Here is a 25,348-nt window from a genome sequence, read left to right on the forward strand (position 1 = left end):
CAGGAAAACCTTTAAACTTTGGGTTGTTTTTTTTTAAAATGGTATTTTCTTTTCCCAGGGATTTCCTAGAAAAATCCTCCCATGTGCTTCCAGCTCCTTTCTCGCCCAAGAAAGCCCCCCACACGCGTGTTTTCCTTTCGTGCCTGGGAACAGCAAACACTGTAAACCTGTTGCTGCCTACACGGCGCGGTGCTTGTCTGTCAGGCAGGGACAAGCTCGTCTTTCCTAAATGCAGCTGCAACGCCCCAGTTTTCAGCAGCGGCTGGCAGCCTTCCAAAGCCCCTGCTGGTTGCGGAACCCAACGGATGTCGGACCACAGGCAACGAACGGCCTGAGCTTTGTAGGTTACCGGCATGGCCCCGGCTGCCGACCATACGGGACGGGGCAGTGGCGAAGTCGTCCCGGCCTCTTCCAAGCGCCTCACGTTCGCTTTTGTTTGGAGCGGAGCCTGGAGAACCAGCGGCAGACTCCACCCCCGCGAAAGCAGGAAGAGCGTACAAAAACAAACTGCGGGCCAACGGGAAGCGGTCCGCATCCTTGGGGGAATGGCGTGAAAGAACAATACGTGCGTGCGCGGGGGTAACGCACCCTCCATGCTTGCCAATTACAAGTATTCACGTCCAATGGCACCTAATGGGAAATGGGTTTATAACAACAGTGGTGATATTCCAACCATGGCATCTCTTCCTCTTAGTAAAGCAGACCTGTGAATTTTTAAAAAAGGAAAACTGATTGAACCCGGACGCCAGGAAACAACCTGTAGCATTCAGTGGACATACATCCCAAGGGCATATTATAACCTGGAGGCTCAAGACTAATTACAAACTGTGGGAGGGGCGTCACCCCATCCTGCGTAATCTTTTAAACTCTCAGGGGCTTGAGCAGCTGATTTCCCCTTCCTTAGTTTTACTGACAGTTGTTCTCAGCATTTCATGGCCTCAGAAGAATATTTGGGCCTCCTCAGACCAGGCTTTTAAAGGTCCCCTGTTGCGAAATTAGGGCTGGTTTGAGCCGGTCCTCTGCTAAACCTATGATACTTTAATTTCTATAGCAATTAGCCTCTATAGTTGAATCTATGGTTCTGTTTCCCAGGTGGCTTCAGGACTCTGCTAAGTGCTGTGACCTTCAGGATAACAGTGTACATGACTTCTGCCTTACATGACTTTTGCCCTTTGGGAAATGTATATGTTAGATTCTAAATAGAGTATCTGAAGCTAGCTTCCTGGGACTCTTAGTCAGCCTTGACTCTCTGAGTCAACCTAGCTTAACCCAGTTTACCTTGACTTCCCTGACCCCGGAGGTAGAAAGAATGGACTGAGCTTTGTCGTGTAAGTCACATGTATGTCAAATGCTCGTCACAGACTTGACTGTTACATTAGCCCTATGGTTGGAAAAGGGTACTTAATGTCTGAATTTATTTCCTGGCTGATCTGGCCAACCACCCTTCTGTTATGGGTCTTGACAGAGCAACCAAGGATGTCCTTTATAGAACTTTAAGTGCGCTATTTAGATATTGGAGTTGTGTTGAAATATTCTATGTTGAATATTGAAATGCTACAAAAGTGTTTTCTGACTTAAGAGTGTGTAATAGAATAAACTGAGTTTTGGTTTAGAACAACTGTCTCTGTCTATCTTGATACAATTGAGAAGCCAGCTTCACTCCCTCCCTAAAATGAACACAGTGGGAATGGGAGTGCATGAAAAGGTTCCTGCTGCACCCCTCATTTCTCCTACAGACACCGCCATGGTTAATTTACCAGGTTATATTTTTCTACATACTTGGGCAACTAGTCTGAATAGAAGACTCTTATCAGGTTTCAAAGTCCACACAGGCGCTGGCTGGGTTACTATTAGATATAGTGAAACATCACTTTGAGAGCAATCATTTAAAGCCTTTTACCTGACTATAATACATTAAAGACACATACCAAGAAAATGATTAATGCAAAGTAATAGAGGAAAACAATAGAATGGGAAGGACTAGAGATCTCTTCAAGAAAATTGAAGAATTCAAGGGAACATTTTGTGCAAAGCTGGCCATGATAAAGGACAAAGAAGAAGAAGAAGATTGGATTTATACCCCGCCCTTCACTACCCAAAGGAGTCTCAGAGCGGCTTACACACTCCTTTCCCTTCCCCTCCCCACAACAGACACCCTGTGAGGTAGGTGGGGCTGAGAGAGCTCTTTCAAGAGCTTCCCTTTCAAGGACAGCTGTCAGAACAATGGCTTGCCCAAGGTCATCCAGCAGGTGCAAGTGGAGGAGTGGGGAATCAAACCTGGTTCTCCCAGATTAGAGTCTGTGCACTTAACCACTACACCAAAAACAGAAGCAGAAGAGATTAGGAAGAGGTGGCAAGCATACACAGAAGAACTATACAAGAAGGATCTACATGTCCTTGACAACCACAAATTGACAACCACAACGGTGTGATCACTGACCTTGAGCCAGACATCCTGGACTGTGAAGTCAAATGGGCCTTAGAAAGCATTACTAACAACAAAGCTAGTGGAGATGACGGTATAGCTGAGCTATTCAAAGTGCTAAAAGATGATGCTGTTGAAGTGCTGCACTCCATACACCAGCAAATTTAGAAAACACAACAGTGGCCACAGGATTGGAAAAGGTCAGTTTACATTCCAATCCCAAAGAAGGGCAATGCCAAGGAATGTTCAAGCTATCGCACAATTGCACTCATTTCACACACTAGCAAGGTCATGGTCAAAATCGTACAAGCTAGACTTCAGCAATATGTGGATAGAGTACTGCCAGAAGTACAAGCTGGGTTTCAAAGAGGAACAAGAGAGGAAATTGCCAACATTTGCTGGATTATGGAGAAAGCAAGGGAGTACCAGAAAAACATCTACTTCTGCTTCATTGACTATGCTAAAGCCTTTGATTGTGTACGTCACAACAAACTCTGGCAAGTCCTTAAAGAGATGGGAGTACTAGACCACCTCACATGTCTCCTGAGAAACCTGTATAAAGGTCAAGAAGTGGCAGTTAGAACCAGATATGGAACAACTGATTGGTTTAGCATAGGAAAAGGAGTACGACAAGAATGTATATTGTCACCCTGCTTACTTAATTTATATGCAAAGTACGTCACGTGAAATGCCGGCATGGATGAATCACAAACTGGAATTAAGATTGCTGGGGAAAAGGATCAACAACCTGCGATATGCAAACGATACCACTTTAATGGCAGAAAGTGAAGACAACTTACAGAGCCTCCTGCTGAGGGTGAAGGAGGAGAGCACAAAAGTTGGCTTGAAACTCAACATAAAAAAAAACAACCTAAGATCATGGCATCCGGCCCCATCACTCCTTAGCAAATAGAAGGGGAAGTCATGGAAGCAGTGACTGAATTCATGTTCCGGGGATCCAAGATCATTGCAGATGGTGACTGCAGCCATGAAATTAAAAGATGCCTGCTCCTTGGGAGGAAAGCTATGGAAAACCTAGACAGCATAATAAGAAGTAGAGACATCACCCTGCCAACAAAAGTCTGCATAGTCAAAGCGATGGTATTCTCAGTAGTAATGTATGGCTGCAAGAGTTGGACCATAAGGAAGGCTGAGCACCAAAGAATAGATTCTTTTGAATTATGGTGCTGGAGAAAACTCTTGAGAGTCCCTTGGACTGCAAGGAGATCAAATCAGTTAATCCTAAAGGAAATCAAAGCTGACTGTACCCTGGAAAGCCAGATACTGAAGCTGAAGCTCAAATACTTTGGCCATCAAATGAGAAGGGAGCACTCACTGGAGAAGACCCTGATGCTGGGAAAGATTGATGGTCAAAGAAGACGGGGACAGCAAAGGATGAGATGGTTAGACAGTGTCATAGATGCAACGAACATGAAGTTGAGCAAACATCAGAGGATGGTGGAAGACCAGAAGGCCTGGCGTGATCTGGTCCATGGGGTCACAAAGAGTCGGACTCGACTGTGTGACTGAACAACAACAAAATATCACATAAGCAAACATAAAACCTGAGGAGTAGATCCCAAATTCCTGGCAGAATAAGGTGATGTTTAAAACGAGGACATTTTTTAGACTGAAACACAGAGAAGCTTTCTTTGGGAAGGGAATTCTGCACATCACCATTGCAAGGACTGTCCTACCTACTCCAGCCTTTTCAGATCCAAAATCTCTAAAGGATGGTATCAGGAGCAGAGACAGCTCAAAAAATCTGAGGTGCCAGGTTGAGAGAATCCTGGAAAGACACGTGTATGCTAAGGCATCCTGGACCTTACAGTGAACACCTGTACTTTGAAGACTTCAAGTTGAAGTGAGCCCAGAAACAAAGGAGAATCAGTACAGCTGCCAGAGTGAGTGTGGTATAATGGCAGAGGGTAGGGATATGGTTCAAGGACCAAAGGAACTCCATTTTGAGTTTCTGGTTAGAAATAAATAATAGCTTACTAGGAAAATTCCACTGCTTGCTTGTAGAATAGCAAAGGAGAATTCCTTTGTATGGTATTTAAGACACCAAGCACCAATGAGTTCTACACCAATTTAGAAAGGTTACCTAACAGTCAAAGATACCATCCTACCCTCCCTTGTTAATTAGAGTGATGATAACCATGCATGGGACAGTGAGGTATATGGTGTTAAACAAAGGGATGGGCAACTGCGCATGTCCAAAAGCCATTTGTACAAGATTATAAAAAAACTTGTATCTTCACAGAAGCCTCCACAGTGGCTTCTAATACTCCTCCCCCTCCCCCTCCTACAGGCAGCTGCCTGTCAGGTGTAGGAGAGGAGGTGGGATGCTTACAGCCACCACTGAGATTTGCTCAGCAGGATTGCCTTAGCGCTGCTGCTGGCCCAGCCTCCCCGATGTCTTTAAATACAATCCCCCCCCCCCAACACCAGGCAGGCCGGTGTCTGTCAGGTGTAGGAACATGGCCAGGGTATGAATGTTTATGGGGAGATAGTAAAGGACATTTCTAGGTGCCATCTCGATGCGTGCCTCCTTCATAAACCTGAAGAAATGTCCACCACATCACCACTCCCTCACACCAACTCCCCCTCATACCTCTCACCTCTTACTGCCCCCAAGAAAGCTCCTGGCAAATGTTGAGCCAGATACACCAATGCTACAAGGAGGAGGCAACTTAGGAATATGGCAAAGACAATTGAACACAGTACTTCTGAGGTGCACTGACCTGCGCAGGTCAAGTACCAGTAAGATCACCCTGAAGTGCTCAGAACAACACAGTCTCCATATGAGCAAAACAATCCAGGAACACAAGTAGAGAGGCCATCACTTTTGTGGAAGGTAGCAGGAGTTGACTTAACAGACGACTGCTTCTCAAATGGACAGTTCTATGTGGCCTGCTCCAGAGCGAGCTCATCAAGCAGCCTGGTGATCCTGGCACCTGAGGGCAGAACCACCAATGTGGTCTAGAGAGAGGTCCTTCAGTAGAGAAAAAAAAAGTACATATGTCACACTTCATTTCTTACATGACAATCTTCTCCATTAGAATTCCTACAACAAATGTCACATTTCAAATTTCACATCATCAGTATTATAACTGGATTTACGGAACTTAAATACCGTAGCGAAGCATGGGTAGCAGGCTAGTGTTCAAATAAAGTTTTCCTGCTCACATCAGAAGCCTCACTGGTTGTATCTCTGATTGGGACAAACATGCCAGGCAATGGGCCATTTGGCTTACGGGGAGGCCCAGGCTCAAACTATCTGCCGTAAAAGTTCACTGGTTGACCCTGGGCCAACCATTCTCACTCAGCCTAATTTCCCTCACAGAGCTTTGGGTGTGTGTGTGTGTATGTGTGTGCATGTGAAGTGCCATCAAGTTGCAGCTTACTTATGGTGACCCCGTAGGGTTTTCAATACAAGAGACTAATAAAAATGGTTTACCATTGCTGCTTCTGCGTAGCAACTCTGGAATTCCTTGGTGGTCTCCCCATCCAAATACCAACCAGGGCCAACTCTGCTTAGCTTCTGAGATCTGATGAGTTCTGGCTAGCCTGCACCATCCAGGCTGAGCACTAGTATGATGTGCTTCACTGAGCTTGATTCCAGACAAGAAGTTAGCTGGAGGAGTTGAAGCTTATGCCTTCTTCATAGAAGAGAATGCCAGAATTAATTCCATGTGGTCTCACACTTGCTGTTTTCCCAGTTCTGTTCTTCACTGTTGCTGCTGGCATTTCCATAGCTCCATTGGTCCCTACGATGTGTTCTTGTTTCCAGATAATTCTTTCAGCACATCATTATTTGGAGCTTCCTTCCTTCTTCCTGAGAACATACAAAGCACACTGATGGCCAGTGAAATGTCCATTCTCAAGTCAGGCACGTAGCTAAAGTGGGGCCTCTTGGGGCACAGCCCCACGACTTACTGCCAAGGCCCCCTGACTTCCAATTTTTAATTTTATTAATGGTGTCCATCATCAGCTGTGGCTGCTCCCTCTCACCGGCCACGGCAACTCTCTTTCGTCGCCAGCAAGCTGGCAAGACGTCAAGCCCTGTGTTGCCCTCCAATCCCACGCCACTCTCTCTAGGCTGGAGGAGGAGGAAGAGGAGTAGATGCCGGGGGGGGGGAGACTGTGGCAGCAGCAGTTGGGCAATGAAGGCAGTCTCCTCCAGCAGCCTTGGCTCCCCTGCCAAAACGATGCCTGGCTGGTTACAGTGAAGGGTGGGAGAGGGGCTGCTTGCTTGAAGTGTGTGCGCAGGGGTGTGTGCAGGGTTGCTCCCTGACTTATTTAAAGCCCCCCCAAATTAGAAAATCCTATCTACAGGCTTGTGTCAAGTACTGATAAATGCAGAGTGACAGCTGACATGCAGTGGTTGGACATGATCAGCACAGGGCAGGACTAGAACAAGCCAGTCAATAACGGAGCACAAAGATGGAAAATTAGAGTGGAAAACCCAGATGTTGGAATCATCTCTAGTTCTGGTGGATGGTACTTCCAGAATCGTTTTAAAGATCAGACCATTCCACCTTCTTGCTCGGCTTTCTGTAGAGCACAAGATTTAAAGTAAAACATTAGCCAGCAATTCTTGTTTTATGCATGACTTCTGGACTAGATGGTGCACTAAAAGAAATCCGCCCTTATTATACAAACATTGGCTATGAACAGGTATTTTCCTCCCACTGTACAATTGTCCTATACCCTTGAACTGGATGATGGGAAGCACCTATTGGCATATAGGCCAGTGATTTTTCCACACCCAGATCTGGTTGTGCTCAATTTATATTGGCCTGTGGCCTGAACCAAATCTGAATATGGATACACACCAATGTATCTTGAATTCCTAGGGCAACGTTTAAGTGCTGTTTTTAAACCACATGAAATTCAGATTGATTTTTTCTTCAGATTTAGATAAACAAAACCATAGCTTTGGATTTAATTTAAGAAAATGAACATACTTATGTGCTATGAGTATAACAAAACTGCTAGCATTAGTTGTATAAATATACCTATATGAGCATAATCCAGCCAAGATTATGTACTTTTAAATCCCACTAATTTCAATAGGAGAAATTTAAACTCAGTTCTTTTATCGAAAGCAGAATAATGTAAAAGCAGATTGAATCATTAATATTCACATTCCATTAGACTACAGTTGCAAACAACAATAAACCTTGTAACAAAAAATTTGATCTAAATGCCTGAACTTCACCACCACCGTATGATGACAGTATCCTTATGAACATTCTGAATTTTCTGATTTTCTTTAATGAACAAAATCATGAGTTCTTAAAAATACATTTGATAAAGTTATAACAAACCATTTTATGACTGCAATTCTGACGAGCAGTGTCTCCATATAATAAAATCAGATGCAAAGAACCTGACCAATATTATTTCTGACATCTTGCATTAATGTCCTTCTTTCCTCTTTTGTTGCCGTGCTAGTTCTCAAGTTCACCCAAACCATCAGGCATGAAACAAACTATGATGCCAAACAACTGTTTTCCTTTTGTTACATTTTATACTGTTGTGATTGCAATTGCAAGATGACCAGATCTTAGATCAAGAGCTGTATCATTGAAACATTGAAACATTCAAGCTCGTGATTACACTATGTACACCAAAGCTTGCTTCAGAAAGTTTAGGGCAGATTTAGATAACACAGCTTTTCCCCTCCATTGCAGAGTGACTTTGCAATTATAACATTGTTAAGGTTGCCAACACTTCTCTGGCAGGGCTCCTGTGCCTTTGACATCTACCTAATAGGTGCACAGATTTGCCCATCACTGTGTTGTCAATCTTATTGTTGTGATTGCCTCTGGGAACTGCCACAATCACTGCCTGCAAAGTTCACGCTCCTTATTACTTCATAAACTTCCATAGACACCTCTCAGATGTCAGACAGGGAGCCCTGGAATAGAATGGCATAGAGATCAAAGTGTGTCTTGCAGGACACTCCAAAGGACAAAATATAAAACCAAATTGCAACATACCTTTATTAATGGCAAATTCTGTAAGTTTTTTCCCACAATTAATTCAACTGATCTAAAATCATTCAAAGTTTGCTTGAATAGGCTCTTGAATGTCTTTAGTAGTACTACAAAAGCACCAACTCTTCTTCAGTAATGATACATTCATACATTGTTGGCAGTTTTTCCTGGGGATAAACTTTTTAAAAATGAACTTATGAAATTATTTTCCTTTCTTACAGATCACTTAAATCTAACTCTATCCCATAGAATTTACTGTTTTTCTCTACACATGTGCATTAAGCAAAAAACTACAGGTCGAATCCTTTTTGTCTGATATTGAAGCTTTCTACATTTATTATTTATTATATTTATATCCCGTCCTCCCCACCTTGGCGGGCTCAGGGCAGCTAACAACATAGATATATATGTATACATTAAAACTCCAATATATATAATAAAGCCAGCATAAATTAAGATTACAATATAAAACCGTAGGTACGCAACACATAGCTATAATACAAGATGGCAACATTCTGTCATCATTTGAATGGCCGCCTCCAGGCTCCTGCCACGCTGTTAGTCATCTGGCTGGTGGTGATACTGATGTTAAGGCCAGGTTGTTGATGGTATTGATATTAGGGCCAGGGCCATGATGTCAAGGCGGCACCCTACTTGAAAGCCTGGCAGAAGAGCTCAGTTTTACAGGCCCTACGGGACTGCAAAAGGTCCCATAGGACCCTGATGTCATCCAGGAGCTCATTCCACCAGTGAGGGGCTGCCACAGAAAAGGCCTTGGCTCTCATTGTAGCCAACCTGGTCTCTTTCAGGCCTGGAAGGGCCAGGAGATCTTGGGATCCAGATCTTAATGCTTTCTGGGGTACATGTGGGGAAGGTGGTTCCTTAGGTAGGTCCCCGACCATATAGGGCTTTAGGTAGGTAGGTCCCCAACCATATACATGATGGGATAGTTGTCTTCTGCATTCTGAAATAATGCTGTCCCAGGAAGATTCACATGCTTTTAAAAAATCCATCAGCTCATAGACTCTGCTTTGTATATGCTGCCTCTTGGCTTATGCCATGACAGCCCACCTAAGGCCTCTCACCACCTGCAGGCAGCACATTCAAGCCTGTCAGGTAATGGATCTATCCCATTTTTTGAGCTTTGGGTTCAGTATTCCGTGCACTTTGGCGTCTAATCATGCCGGTCACATGACCACGGAAGTGTCTCTAGACAGCGCTGGCTCTTCGGCTTGGAAACAGAGATGAGCACCGCATCCCTAGAGTCAGATTTGACTGGCTTTCGAGCAAGGGAAACCTTTACCTTTACCTATTCTGATGGTGCTTGTGATAGACCTCCATTAAACTCCAGCAGCTCTTCAACATTTGCTGGATTTTTAGGGATGCTGTCTGAACTAGGATGCATTCTTTGCTAATAATCCGGTGAGTGTTTTTCTGTTTAAACTTTAATTTAAAAACAAATTATTTCACTTATACCCTGCCTTTGTTGCCAATGGAGACCTAAAATAGTTTACATTCTTTCCTCTGTTTTATTCTCATGACAGCCCTGTGAATTAGGATTAGGCTGAGAGCAAGCTTCTATCGCTAAGTGGAAATCCAAACCTGGACTCCCAATCTGACATGAAGCACTCTATTACATTGGATTTATCAGGGCCCTACATCAAACATAGAACTAGAGCACCTCTGTGTTTTCCAGACTACAAAAATGCATATGGTTGCCAATCAGCTTTTAAATAATCAGTATAGTAAAATAAAAAAAGTATAGGGAATATCGAATGCATACTGTACTTGCTTTTAAATTGTACCTCTTCAAGAAAAGTCCTTTCTGAGATGTTTCTAGCCAGCAGAGCACAAAGTGTGTGTGCTTGGTAAACTTTTAACTGTAAATTAGAACACTACAAGTACCATTTTGAAGACTTGTTTATTCACAGAGGGCTTTAAAAACATTTCAGAGTTTATTTGGGACATAAATACAAACTTTTATGGCTCAGGTTATTACATTCATACTATTAAAGGTTAGAAAATAGTTAATGAACTGTAGTGGTTATACATTAGTTCCCCTTCTTCCTGTTTTGCAAAGACTTCTGCTTTTTCCAAGTGGAATCAGAAACAAAACCCGGTCCACCTAGCAACACATTCAACGATATCTATTTGTTGACTCTAGAAATGCCTCAACATTGGCTCATGTCCAACACTAAAACAATGTGGTACCATTTTGCAATATATTACAAAGCAAATACTATATTTTATACTTGGTTACTGTTAGTATTTCAGTCGATCTACAAGTTTGTAAAATACTTTAAAGCTATTATTTACCATAATATCTAGCAGCATATATTTTGTAGATAGGTCTATACTTTATTCGTAATACTCAACATCAGGAATTTGAAGAACTGGTCAAGGGCTGAGTTAGCCTGGCATCTTTCACTTGGACAGATGTGCCCCAAGCCCTGTCCCGGATGATTTTTGAAACCTCCATGAGATTAAACAACAAAATTTCCCACAAGGAACAGGAAAGCTGCTGTTCAAGAAGAGCAAGTTCACACCATTGCAATAGCTTTGCAGTTCTTAGGATCTTGGCAAATGGCAATAAAATCAATGAGGAAGCTTAACCTGCTACATAATTTTTTGATGGCTGTAACCTTGACTCTCACATGATAAAAGTTGTTAATGGGGAAAAGGTCAACCTCGCACCCATCTAAGCTGACATTCCAAAAGAATGAGAGCACACAATGAGCAAACAGTTAAGTGCCTAAATTCTATTGAAATAAATTGATTTTAGGAATAATGGAGCTTTGCTGGATTGTGCCTATGGCATCTGCTTGATTCAGACCAGAGCCTTTATGTTTCAAAAGCACAAGTAACAGCATTCCAAACACAGCACTCAAACCAAAAGAGTTTATTTAAGCATATGCAAAAAATGGGCTGAACATCTATATAATTGGGAATTGATCTAAAAAGCCAGGGCTGGAAATATTATGGTAACTTCATAAAAAAATCTGTCAGCTTTCTTTTTGACCTGTGTCCATTGACTTGGTAACATAGGACTCAGGGTTCATTTCTGCTTCTGAATATTTGCTCAATAACATTTTACTTGAACTGCTGACACTTGTATCTTTTCCTGGATCACATCACACACAACTGCATTTAGGAGCACACAGGGTTTACACAGATGTGACTGTCAGTCACAAATGTCCCACTGGTAGCTAGCGTGTTGAAGTGTAAATGATTCTCATGACCTCTCCACCCAGGACCAAGGATATTGAACTCACATTCTCACCTTCATTTGGCAGTGTCTACTATTTGCTGATACTGGAGGCTGAACTAGATGTAACATCACAGGATTTATCTTCCCAAGCGGGACTCCCCATTGCAATGCCTCCTGCATCAAGGACAAAAGGGTGCAACTAGGCATGATCCAACTACTCATAGCCAGTGGGATAATCATTGTTGCAGGTCACCACCAATTCCTACCCATTTAATTTTAATAATTTCCACAAGTCCAAGAATAACCCATTGTGTGTTTTATGGAGTTATATGGGCACAAAGCAAGCGCCTCACTATGCAACCTGAATTCCAGCAGGTTCCAGGCTCCAAGAAGGCTCACACCTTATGAAATGGCTGCCAATACCACCTTAAAGTTGGGTGGAGAAGATGAAATTGCTCCTAGCTTCAAACAGGAGCATGCAGGGCATGTAACTGTAGACTGAGTTAGCCAAACTGTAGCAGTGTTGGACTTCGTAGACTAGCCTGAATCCCAGGTATGTATGGTATCTGCTTGAACTGAAACAGAGTGGAGAATGGAGTTTGCGCAAGAGGGCTTTGTGCATCTTGCTCTCGGTAAACAAATGCTCTTTCCTTACAATATGGCACTATGGCAAGCTTCTTCCGCTCACATATTATGCAGTGGATTTTACCTACTGTCATAGTTAAAGTGAATATCAGCCAACCTTAGATGAAAGCTTGTATTAATAATGTACACTTTCGGCAGGCATTTGATATATTTGTATAGCGCTGAATTCAATATTACCTTATGAGGTCATCATGGTCTCTTCATGTTACAGTTCTTTTGTTCTCTTCTTTCCAAGCTTCATGTTACATTTATTTTTCTGCAATCCTGCCCCACCCCACATAATTCCAAACATATACAATTTACACACGAATGACAAACACTCCATTGCCAGCAACAGAATGTACAATGACACTAGTGAAAGAAAAAACATTACATATACCTACTGCTTAACTAAAAGCTGCAAGCTCTAAAATAAAATGAGTAAAGTGTACATTTCATATTGAATTTTTACATTTATTTTCTGCATAGATTTAAATACCAGATCTTAAAACTATTATTGTTTGTTTCAAAAGAGTATAAATCTAAAACAAATATTTGACCAACTTCCATTTTTTGTCTGTGCCTTGACAAATTATCTACATGCTCTGGAATTGAGATTATATTGGAATAGTTATTGCTCAAAAACCTTGGGTAAAATATGCAGCACATGCAGGATATTGCTTAGTAAAAAGAGGTTACTTAAGAAAGCAAGGCCCATCAGTACAATACTATTTGTTTCTTGTCTCTCATGTAGGGATCAAGGCCATAAAACAGGAATATAAATAATGGCAACATTGTAAAAAAACAGCTTAAAATGAACTGAAATACTTATAAAGTTATATTTCTGTTACACAGATAAGCATTAAGAGTTAAGCATTTTCTAGACAGTTCTTAAAGGGAGGTCTTGGGATATCTTTAGAGGTCTTACTTGAACAATTGGTCCTATTGACATCTATATAACTAGCCATAAGAGCAGACCGTAGGAAAGTTGCACCGTAGCTTAGAACTCCTTTTGAAATGATGACACCACCACCATTTTCTTTTGAAGAGGGATCATCATAATGAATTTTCTGGAGCTAAAGATGATGTCTTTTACAGAGTCACACTCTTTTGAAGAGGGATCATCATAATGAATTTTCTGGAGCTAAAGATGTTGTCTTTTACAGAGTCATACTGCATCATGATATTAGATATTTAATAGTGGAATCTGCCAAATCATCACAGATGAAACCAATTCGTCCGGTCGCTGTGGCTTAGATTTTCTGTTCACTTTTCTATGCCCTTGGCCTCCAGAGATAACTAATACAGAAATTGCTTTCCCTTCTTTGGATCTATGTTTTTTACTTTGATTAAGAGCAACATCTTTCAAAAGCTCATAGACAGCGCTCTCCTCGGGCCTGTGTTCAGTGGTGGAGGATTCATGAGATAGCGTTAGAGACCCTGAAGATGAAGACATGTCACTTTTTTGAGCAATAGAGCCTACTGAATCTCCAAGCCAAACAGCATTGTCATCTGTGTTGCTCAGGGAGGAACCGTGTTGCTCATTGTGAACAACGTTCTTTTGGTCATCATCTTTTGATGCTGAATGAGGTTGACTCAGACTATGCCTTGATTTGCTTTTGTTACGTTTGTTTGTCATGGAAGCCATTACGAGGAACTTAACTGGGCCATTATGTGCATGGTAAGAGACCATTCCCCTTCCTGCAGCCAAAAAGAAAATACATTTAATTAAGAAGGGTTCTCATTACGCTGGTCATTATTTTGCGAGCAATTAAATCCTCTGAACAAGAAATGAATGTTAGTTAGGTTAAGTAGCCTTTATTGTCATAGAAAAAAATTGATACAAGTAAATACAGTTTAAAAGGTAAGTTAAAACTGCAACAAACATACATCAGTGTAAATATAAGATTATTTCTGTGAGATCCCTTGGCATACCTTTATAGCAGAGTACAGAAACTTAGCCACCTTCTCGGTGACATTAGAAGAGAAATCATTCAAAAGTTTATAAACCTTAAATGCATCAGAACAGTCCCTCATCCTAACTAGAACAGAATGTAAATGCATATAACATAAATATGTATATAGGTGACAATAGAGAAGAACATGAGTGATTGACTCAACACATTTTTGATTACAAGGGCAGTATCTGGCTGAGTAGGCTATCTTACTGAATCTGCTATTAAAAATAGCAGAAGGCATGGCATTACATCTGGCAAGGGAAAATGCTCTGTGCTGCTGTGGCACCTGCAAAGAAGATAGATATGGGGCCATTTTCCCAGTAATGAGGGGAATCTCAAAACTCAGCAGGGAGCAGGTTTTGTTGGACTGACTAAATAACTTCTGGCATTCAATGTCTAGCATTCTGTTTTTAATTTGATGAAATGCAGCAGTGAAAGTCAGCATAGACAGTGATTCTATACATAAGCCCGTTGCTTTAATTTCCCCCTCAGTATATGCTGACCAGTTTGACATATTGGATTCGGAGAGCATTTGAGAGATAAAGCTCCCAGGTTCAAGGTTATAATGCAAGCGTAGCCAGAATTTGACAGTCATAAGCCATGCACTAGTTTCGGTTAGAGACATGCCAGTTTCCAAGCAGATAACTTCAAATTAATTTGGATTGGCTCCCTTTAGTAGCACATTCAAAGGCTTCAATCCAAATCGGGATGCTGTATAATAATTGTGAGGTCACTTTGGCCTTGAACATTTTTATGGCAGCTTGCACAAAAGGGTTACCTCTGCCATTAAAAAAACCTGTTATAGCTGATGCATTAATGTTACCTGATTTCACTACATATGTACGGTGGGTAGACCAAGTTGCATTATACTGAAAATAAATACCTAAATATTTAAAATGTTTGACTTGCTCTATCTCTTTTCCAGCAATGACCCAATTGTAAGATCTCCACTTTTTTGAAAAGACTAAGATCTTTGACTTCTCGTGGTTTAACTGAAGCTTATTAGTAGTAAAAATGCTACACAACAGGTCAATAGACAGTCCCACTCTGGAGCAGGACAACAACACTGTGTCATCAGCGTAAAGTAGCAGGGGTACGTGTATTGCACCAATATGGCAGTCAGCACCAGACAACTGAGCACCAACATCATTGAGAAAAAGATTAAATAAAAGGGAGCTAAAATACAGCCCTGTTTGACGCCCTTATCTTTGGTGTCAATTGCCTGCTACTGAGCATTTGATCTGACAGGTGTTAGAGGTATATAATTTTTAATAAGCATAAGAAGTCTTCTGTCCATATTTAGCTGGTCTAACTTGGTCCAGAGAAGGTCCCTATCAGCTGAATCAAATGCACCTTTTAAATCTAGAAAAGCAACAAATAATTTCTAATTATTTTGTACAGCGTACTTATTGAGTAAATGGGATAAGATAACACAATGATCTAAAGTGGTCTTTCCTTTGCAGAAACCCAGCTGTTCATGGCCTATAATTTTTTCTTGCAACATCCAAAGATTGAGTTTGACTAATAGGTGTTTAGCGTAAAGCTTTCCAATAATGGAAAGTAGGCTGATCGGCCTGTAATTGGCAGGGTTGGTATGATCACCTTTTTTTGTATAATGGGACCATTATTGCATTCAGCCATGACAGGGGAATTGTACCAGTTCTATCTATGATTGTAAACAGGGATGCAAGGAGGGAGGCCCACCAGTCTGGATCTAATTTTAAAATTTCGGATGGGATGGCATCAGGGCCAGGAGCCTTTCCTGATTTCAGCTACACAATTAGTTCTTTGATTTTCTCTGGTGACACAGGAGGCCAGTCAGGTAAGTCGGCTGTAGAAGGCTCAAATGGTTCGGCGCAAGTATTCTTGATAGAACAGAGCTGAAAAGTGCTGGAACCAAACATAAGAAGAGATAACAGACATGGAGGGATCATCAGCCTGGAATGCACCTGAGACTGTGGCACAAAATGTTTTGGAATTATTTAGAGTTGTGGCATGATATAGTTCTTCCCATTGAGTTTTAATGTAATCATGTCTCTCTTTTTTATAAGGTGGCGCAGCTGATTCTGAATTTTAAAGTATTCAGGTGGCAAAGTTAGGGCTTTCGAATTGTGGTAGTGACTGTAAACTTTACATAGTAAAGTTTTTGTTTCTTTACATTCTCTGTCAAACCATGAGTGTATTTGTTGTTGTTGTTCAGTCGCACAGTCGAGTCCGACTCTTCGCGACCCCATGGATCATCTCCTTTCCCTGGGCATCCTGCATTAATGCTCAGTGATTCAGAAATATAGGATATTAGAGAACTGTAGACTGACATAGATGCAGTAGTGTCGGATGCACTTATTAGGAAGGATCTATACTTAGCAGCAAGGCCAGATTTTAACAGTCGTTGAGTTTTCCCTACTATACGATCATTCCAAGAAATTCTAGGTAGTAAATCAGTCCCGGAGAGTTGTAAGAGCAGGTTACAAGAAGGACAGGCACGAGGGCCAACTTGAAGAGTTAAAATGAGAGGGAAATGACTGCTGATAATAAAATCATCTGTTGTAAAATCTCTGACATGCAGTTTCAGTGAGGGAGAAATTAAAAAATAATCGATTACACTACAGCCCCTCAGGAAACAAAAGTAAATTCTCCAGAGTTTGGGAAGCCAATCAGACCATTTAGCCAGAATCTGTTGAATTGCATGCAGAATCTGGCAAGACACATACCTGCTGGGTTTAAAAAGCTATCTTTAGAATGTCTTGGATAGGAAAAAGTAGGTGGAAGAATATCGTCTTGATTGAAAAGAGCTTTAAAAATATGCTGCAATCCCTTCCTACTGTAGCGTTAAAATCACCCACTAAAATTATTTCAGTAGACGGAAATTTCCTCTCTAATTCCTCCATAATAGTGGCCAAGTGTTCCCAACATTGAGAAAGAGTTAAATTGTCTAAAGAGGAGGGTACATATATATTCACAATAATTAGAGAAGATGTATTAAGGACAAGCTTGATGGCCTGCGCCATAGGGCTAGTCATCTTTAGAGTGATGTATTCCAAGAAAAGATATGAGGAGACAAAAATAGACAATCCTGCTTGGAAGCGACCCCTTTTATTACTTCTGAAGGCAGGAAGGGTATAGGACTTATACCCTTCAATCTGAATCTGGCATGGAGACCAAGTTTCTTGCACTAGTATGACATCAAACTGCTTGAGGTAGCTAATAAATTCAACATCCTTGGCCTTATTTTGCCAGCTGGCCACATTCCAAGAGATGATCTTAATATCCTAGGTGGTAGGGAATTTAGATGGCGGTGGTGTAGAAAAAGTTATGAGTCAGTCTCCTTTGGTTAGTTGTTCCTCTTGATATGTTCTTAATGATTTGGCTTGAAACTATGCCATGTTACAGTGCCTTTACATCAAGGTCATACACGGTTTGGTGACCACCATTCTTGCTGTTGCACCACATCCTTGGCTTGGAAGCACAACTGCTGAATTCACACATATGTTAATGCAACAATGTTTCTATAATTTTCCCTCCTCATCCATAACATTTAAATATACTCACCAAATGGTCTGGTGTCATCATACTGAGATTCCCTGCCTCTACCATCTGCAACCAGTATTGTGGTGTGGGAAAGGGGAACATATACACACACACAACAGGAGGACTGGACAGGTACACTGTTTGGTGGCTCCTGTGTAAACTCATGTAAACTCTTACTTTACACAACAGGGAGTCATATTCTGCCTCTACCCACTTTCTTAGGAGTAAAACATGTGAACAGAATTAAAACACATTAGAAGAGCCTACTATATACTACAGTGACCTTCTGACCCTAGAACAAATCAGAAAAAATTAGGACACTGAGAGTTGAAGTTGACATACAGTTCATGCTTTGTTCTCTGTTTTTACAACAGCATGAGTAAAGAGATCAGCTGACTTGTTTTACTTGGCATTTCTGCAATCTCAACACTGCATGCTTTTTCCACAATCCACAGCCAAAGGCCTTGTTTTCAATCAATCTTACCCCACCCGTTATCTCTTTACATAATGATGCTGGTCTCACTAAAGTAAAATTCTTTCTTAGATTCTAGACAAAAGCTTTAAAATTAAAGGCCCTGCAGCATAATGGCACATGTCCTGTAAGGTATTAAATTACAATCATAGTTTCTCTTTTAACCTTTGTATTGAAAGAGCTGTCCAGAAAAGCAGCTAACTAGCTGTTAAAACGGTTTAATGGGAAAACCGTGCAAGACTAAAAAATCTGTGTACATTTCCCAAGCCATAAGCATGGTCAACAGACTCTCAACCAGCCCACATGTGGATTACTAATCCCCCCCCCCCAAATTCATGTTGGCTTGATTAATAAGTTCACCTAGTGAGATCATATGCAAAGAGGGACAATCATGAGATGGCATTACTTCTCTAACACAATATTTCATTTTGTTGTATGCTAAGATACACACATACACACACACACACACAGAGGAAATTAATACCTTCAGTTGAAACTACAGCAACAAAATCACTTTTATAACCCCTACACCTTATTTATCTGAATTATGGTGAAAGCTGTATATTTGGGTAAAGAACAGTAATTCAGTATAGGCCACAGAAGATTAGATCAGACATTCTACTTACCAGTTACTTTTGGGATTCCCTGCAAACGAGGAACTGGGAGTGCTACTATAATCCCTAGGTTTGTCCCAACCAATAAGAGGCCATAGCACGCCAAAAGGCTGGTTACAGAGACCCGATGCTGTCCTGCAAGATTTAAAGCACACTGTATTACTCTATGATCTTTGCCATTACAAGACTAGTCTTACTGCAAACAGACTGCATATATAAAATCCTGCTTTATTAAAAGTAATTTTTGCAAAAGCTCAACAAATCATAATATTGGTGATTCCGCAAGTTAAGTGTTCATACAATGGACCCTTTTCACTCTCCCCACACTGGCATTAACCTTCCTGCCAAAATTCTTTGATTCCCTGCTGTGACTGAGCAGCCCTTGGAAGCATGTAAATAACAGGTTTTTAAAAGAATTTCTGTCCCACCCTGTCCCACAGAATGTAATCCAGTTTTTAGCTCAGACCAAGGAAAATGTTGTGGAAAAGCAGAAGCCCTCTTTTTATTTCCCTTTTGAAACGGCACTAGAGACAGTTTATCAGTAAAACAAAAGAACAAGTTTATTCAACAGGCAGGGACTGAACAGGTGAGTCAGGGATTGGATTGCTGAGGTAAAAATTGTTGATAATACAGAATTCATTTATTCGAGTAGGCAAAATGACGTTATTAAAGCTTATTTTCAGGTATTCTTCATTTTTAATTGTAAAAGGTGTTTTACTTAGTATTTTAATTACAGCAACAATGTTTCATCAGAGAGTTTCCTATGGCATTTCAAGTTTCCTGGAGTTGGTCTCTTACTTCGTGAACCTAACTCACTCCTTGGTTAAATTACAGTTTATTTCTATTTCCTGAGTTGTTTAAAACCATTTTCCCTTACAACAGACTAGTGTCCTTGTGACGACCTCCCATTTGGGGAGGTCTAGTTTTACCTCAAAATGTTCTTTCAGTTTTACTCTGTAGGGTATTCTGACTGCCACCAGGAAAATTTAGGCTTTCCAAACCTTTTTCTATAATATTTTTCACAGGGTAGGTATACCGAGGGTTTTAGGCGTTCGTGGTACTATGTGGTCTGAGGAAGGATTCTTTACTGCTGGTATACTTGAAGGAAATGGGATTTATTTAAAGAAAGCATAAATATGAGGGTAAACAATGTGAACAGTACTGGGAATGATTTGAACAAATGCTGGGTGTCTCTCTCACAAGCTTCTCTTTTTCTGACAGGGAGGTTTCAAGCAACTTTGTAACACTTTTCACTGTACTTTTTCCTAGACTCTCAGCTTTTAATTGTAACTCCTATAACACAGAACTAAATGTCACTCTTTTCACACACAGAACCAAATCCTTCCCACACAGGGATGTCTCCTTCCACTCAGAGACAGAACTTAATTCCTCTTCTGCTTCTCTCACAGAAAACAGAACTCAAAACTCCTATCAACTGCTTTTACACCACACTCTCTGCTGACTGACTAACTGACTTCATCAACTGTCATAACTCTAACAGTCACGCCTGATAGACATTCAAATCATCCACACAGCATCCATTCCCAAAACCCTCCCCCTCTCTGTCACTCACCAATCACACAACTTGCCTATTTCAACCACACTAGACGTTCACACAGCAAGATAAACCAAACTTTTAAAGACACACACACAAATAAACATGAAATCGTTACAGTCCTCCTCAAAGCTAAATCCTCAGACACTGGGCAGGGATTAATCTTCTTCTCCTCAGAGGAATTAACCCTGGCTTGAAAGGGAATTTCCACACACTACCCCAGTCACTCTTGCCAAATCTCTCTCCCAGTTCTGGTGTCTGTATAAAGCAGATTTCAGTTTATGTTGACTCTTAGACTTTGAGTTCTTATAGTGAATTCATGTTAGGAATACAACAGTTAAGGCAATGAGTCTTTTACTTACACTCTACAGATGAACCTGTCTGACTTATCTTCTCAGATGCACTGACTCCAAAACTCTGGCAAAAATCTATTGATTGCCTCAGAAAGGTTCCAACTGTAATCTCCAGATTGACAACTGGCCACTTCCATCAACTGATCCTATATTTTCCTATGCTGGCGCTGGCCAATCAAAGAAGAGCAGCCTGTCACTCAAGCTCTCCCTTCCAGGGAACAGTTAATTTTTTGGCCTTTTTCACATTTATATTCCGAATGGTATCTGTCATTGGACCGGTTCTGAGTACAGCGATACAGGGACAGGTCTTTCACACAGTGAATTACCTTCCGTTAATGGCCTGTCTCTGAAGCGATCTGGCCATTTCATAAAGCGCCACTTCCTCTTCTCACCCTGCTTGTGTGCACGATATTCAGCTGTTGGCTGTTTTTTTTAATGGGAGCGCTGAGGCACTTAAAAACAGAGCAATTCATCGCCATGTCGATTCCATACCTGTGACCTCAGCCTCATTTGCAATTCCCCCTCCCGGACAAGATGCAGTTGTTTTCCCCACTCTCCGAGAGAGAACAAAGTTTGAGTCAAGTGGCACCTTTGAGGCCAACAAAGCTTTATTCAAAGTGTAAGCTTTCGTGTGCAAAACACACTTCTTCAGACAAAACTAGAATAAAATCTCAAAAGCTAGTTACAGGGAAAAAGAGGGTGGGGGTAAACTGTTAGGGAGAGAGGCAGAGAATGAATGATGTTTATTTGCGGTCAAAGACCATTTATCAAAATAATTCATATTTGTTAAATACAAGCAAATTAGCTTTCAGCTCTAAAAATAAACATATAATCTTAAAATCATTAAAATGTTAAAAGGAGAAAAGTTTAACAGTCCATTATATCAAAATAATTATAAGATGTTTAAAACTAAACTACTTATGAGTCATGCAAAAGGTAAATGAGGATTCTACTTGATCTGCTTCTTATTGTGACATTTTACCAGTTTCCAGCAGAATTTTGCTATTTGTTTGGAGATCTGCTGATCTTCCTCTATCAAAAGTCTCTCTAGATCAACACTATCTGCATCAAGTGCTGGTCTATCCAAGAGGGGGGCAATAAGCTTATTCCTATAAATCTGATGAAAAGGACAGTGAAAGAACATGTGGAACATCAATTTCACTTCTCCCATACAGCATGGGCAGCACCTGTCTTCATATGGTATCTTTCTATATTTTCCTTCTAAAACCTTAGAAGGAATAGCTGCACAACGAGCCAGGGTAAGAATTCTTCTATAGGGTGGCACATCCAGATAAGTCAGGTATTTCGTGATTTTCATTACATATCTGGAGTCATTATGGACCAGAAAAGAAGGAGCTCGGTTTAAATCCCCTTGGCGCTCTAGATCACAAATCCTTTGTTTTATTATACTTCTCGCCTGTAAGCTGTTTTGTGCCAATAAATCCTCAGGCGAGTGTCCCATTTTTTCTAAATTAGTCTTGGTCATTCGAATCCACCTTGGCTGATAGGAATCTTTGTTTATTAGGGGGGAAAGTCCTTTTTGATTTGAATTAATCTTGAGCCATTGATATGCAGAGGATAACAATATTCTGGCTTCTATTCTCATTAGACCAGTTTCTACGCATAGAAGGGCATTTGGCACCCTCAGAGGAACCTGTAAAACCTTGCAAATGAATCTGGATTGAACCTTCTCCAGAGCACATAAATTAGTGGCAGAAATGCCCAAGTAGATACCATAAAGGAGCTGCGTTACTACTTTAGCTTGAAACAACTTCAATGCTGCCAGAACATACAGCCCTCCCTTAGATCGATAAAATGTCAAGATAGCATGTACTGTTTTCTCAGCTTTTTCCACCCTCATATTACAGTGTGCTGAATTAGCTCCCAAGTCCTGAATGGACACACCCAGGTAAACAAATTTATTTACTTGCTCAATTTTGTTTCCTTTCATTGTCCACAAATACTTCTTGTGATGTCTACCAAATACCATCACTTTTGTTTGATCAAAGTTTATCACCAGGTGTTCTTTCTCACAGTATATTGCGAAACAATCTAGTGCCCTTTGTAATCCTAGCAGTGTTCTAGATAGCAGGGCCACGTCATTTGCATATAGCAGAATCAGTAGATGACGTGAAGCAAGCTTCGGTGGGTGGAAATTGGGATCTGTCCCCACCGTCTTGCCTCCTCCAGGCATTCAAATCTGTTTGATAAGTTTTATTGGGGCATAAAAGTCTTCCAATTTAGATTGCTTGCGAGTCAGAGATATGTTTTCACCTTCAAAAGGGTAAGCTCTTTTCTTCTGCCCCATTCGGTGCTAATTACATTATAGCTTGCTATTAAGTTGTTTATGTTATCCAAATTGCTTTGACTTCCTTATCAGGGCTCCCTTTCTCTCACTTCCATCACAATAATGCCAGCAGCTTCAATGCACCTTGCCATTAAAATATTTACTTAGGATTTCCTTTTACTTAGTTGTTTAGAGTTTCCTCTTTACAAAAGAAGCCCCATTCTAAATCAATTTTAAACAAACCACGAATTTGAACAACACAAGTTTCTTTTCTTAGGCATTACTTCCAAGGCCTGGAGAACTGCCTGACTAGGCAACTATTCAGATAACAGATGAGTTCTCAAGCTTCCGTCAGGCTAGATAATGATATCTGAACGCAGAACATTAAAAAGTTATTTAAAAACCTTTGTAGTTTAGTTATCTTTGGAGCTCCCAAACAAGCCGATTACATCTGCCTCACCGGAAACTGGAACTCAACCCCCCTTATTTCAGCGTATATTTTCAAGAGGGAGAGAGAGAGAGCAAGAAGCCTTGAGATACAGTGGAATTTTTCCTTTTCTTTGCATCGCTGTGCTGCAATTGGAGGCTTAGGGAGAGGAAATTGTATGGAATTGCCATGGCGATAAATTGCTCTGATGGTGACGGGGAGTGAGCCCTGGTGCTCGAGCTCCTCCACTACAAATTAATTTAGCCAGTTCCAGTTAGCTAAGAATACCAGGAACATCGTATTCTGCCAAAGACAGAAGCCGCGCTGCAGTGTGAGAGCCGTCCAGAATATCTGCAGTTTGGTTCCCAGCGTGGTGCGAGTCTGACCATGGTGCGAAAGAGCTGTGCCGCAACATGGAGGTTTTTTCGGACACCCACCTCCCTACCCCCGGGGCGACTCAGGACTGTCAACACGGCTGGGGAGCCCCGTGGTGCAGCATGGGGCGTCCTTGGATGGTGTTCAAGCGGCCCCCAGGGCTTCTCTTATTCTGGTCGACCGTGCAGTTGCCATTGTGATGGGGCCCGTGTGGGGTTCTTACTGCGGTGGCTGGTGCTGCCTCGGAAGTGGCTGGGAGCATGGGGAGGGCGATGGACGCAATGTAGCTGTGGCCGGCGATGAGGGGGCCTGGAGTAGGGTTTTAGCCCCCCTTGGGACCCTCCGACAGGCTGAGTAGCGGATCTGTTGGACTGCAGAGATCGGGTAGGGCGTGCGGAGCAGAATTTATTGACGGACTGTGACTCCCCTGTAAGGTCTCTGTATTGCAACTGAGAAAAGCCGGGGACCCGAAGTTTAACGGAGCCACCCACTGGCGAGCATGGGGAACATTTTCAAGTGCCAGAAGCGGCGGCCAGGCACCTTCATTCTTGGTAGTTGTGGATACAGACACAGAACCCTTCTGTCTGGCAACAGCTTGGTGTGCATGTGAAGTAGTATATGTAGGTGTATGTTGGCTTGTCTGCTAGGGGGGATGTGGATGAGTGCTGTATGATGGATGAACGTGATGGTGTGATCGCGACTACCAGGGACTTAAAATGTTTAAGTAAATAAGACTCCCTGGTATGACTAGTTAGGTCAGGTAAATTGTATTTTGCATAGCAGCACTCAGATTGTATTTGATAACAGAAGATTTAGATTGTATTATTCTGTTGCACGAGGAGTGGATTTTGTTATCTCTCTGTCATTCAACTCACTGGTGGTCTGAAGGACTGCAGAGACCGCCAGGGTAATAAATGTCTGGGAACCAAATTCCGGTGCTCTTGGGAAAGGGGAAGTTTTGCGGTGGGCCTAGGTGGGGAAGGACGCAGAGAAACAAAGTGGCTCGGCGCCCTTCCAGCCTACAGCCCATCCCAAGGGTGGCTGGCAGTGGGGCCCCCCTCCGTCATTGGTGCTGTGTAACGCCAGGTCTATTAACAACAAAACCACAACCTTCGGGATTTTGTGCTGAAACAATGAGCTGGCCTGGCATGTGTGACCGAGACTTGGGTGCGGGAGGGGGAGACGGTAGCTCTTACGCAGCTTGCTCCACCTGGGTTCTCTGTCCTCCACCAATCACAGCCTAGGGGGTGGGGGGAGGAATGGCGATCTTCATTCGGGAGGCTTATTCCTTCAAGACACTCCCATCAGTGAAGATCGCGGGCATTGAGTGTGTCGGTCTGATGCTGGAGGCTGAGAATTTGGTGATTTGGCTGGTGTACTGACTGCCTAACGCACCGGCCAATAGCCTGCTGTCCCTGCTGGAGGCCGTATCAGGCTGGGCATTGGAGCACCCTAGGCTGATTGTCTTGGGTGATTTCAACGTCCATGCCGAGGACGCTACCTCCAGCCGGGCTACG

General features: G+C 41.9%; 1 protein-coding gene across 1 annotated transcript in view; it reads right to left on the minus strand.

The window, feature by feature from the left end:
* Nucleotides 1-12,871: 12,871 nt before the first annotated feature.
* Nucleotides 12,872-25,348, minus strand: part of LOC107109754 (rho guanine nucleotide exchange factor 10-like) — a gene marked incomplete at its 5' end in the record, with an annotated part of 99,195 nt that continues 86,718 nt past the window's right edge. The window contains 2 exons of the mRNA XM_015410442.1: nt 12,872-13,963; nt 18,847-18,969. Coding sequence (XP_015265928.1) covers nt 13,449-13,963; nt 18,847-18,969 — 638 coding nt within the window. The remainder of the gene's footprint in view (nt 13,964-18,846; nt 18,970-25,348) is intronic.

This window comes from Gekko japonicus, unplaced genomic scaffold (genome assembly GCF_001447785.1).
Source record: "Gekko japonicus isolate JY-2015 unplaced genomic scaffold, Gekko_japonicus_V1.1 scaffold2054, whole genome shotgun sequence".
NCBI lineage: Eukaryota > Metazoa > Chordata > Lepidosauria > Squamata > Gekkonidae > Gekko > Gekko japonicus.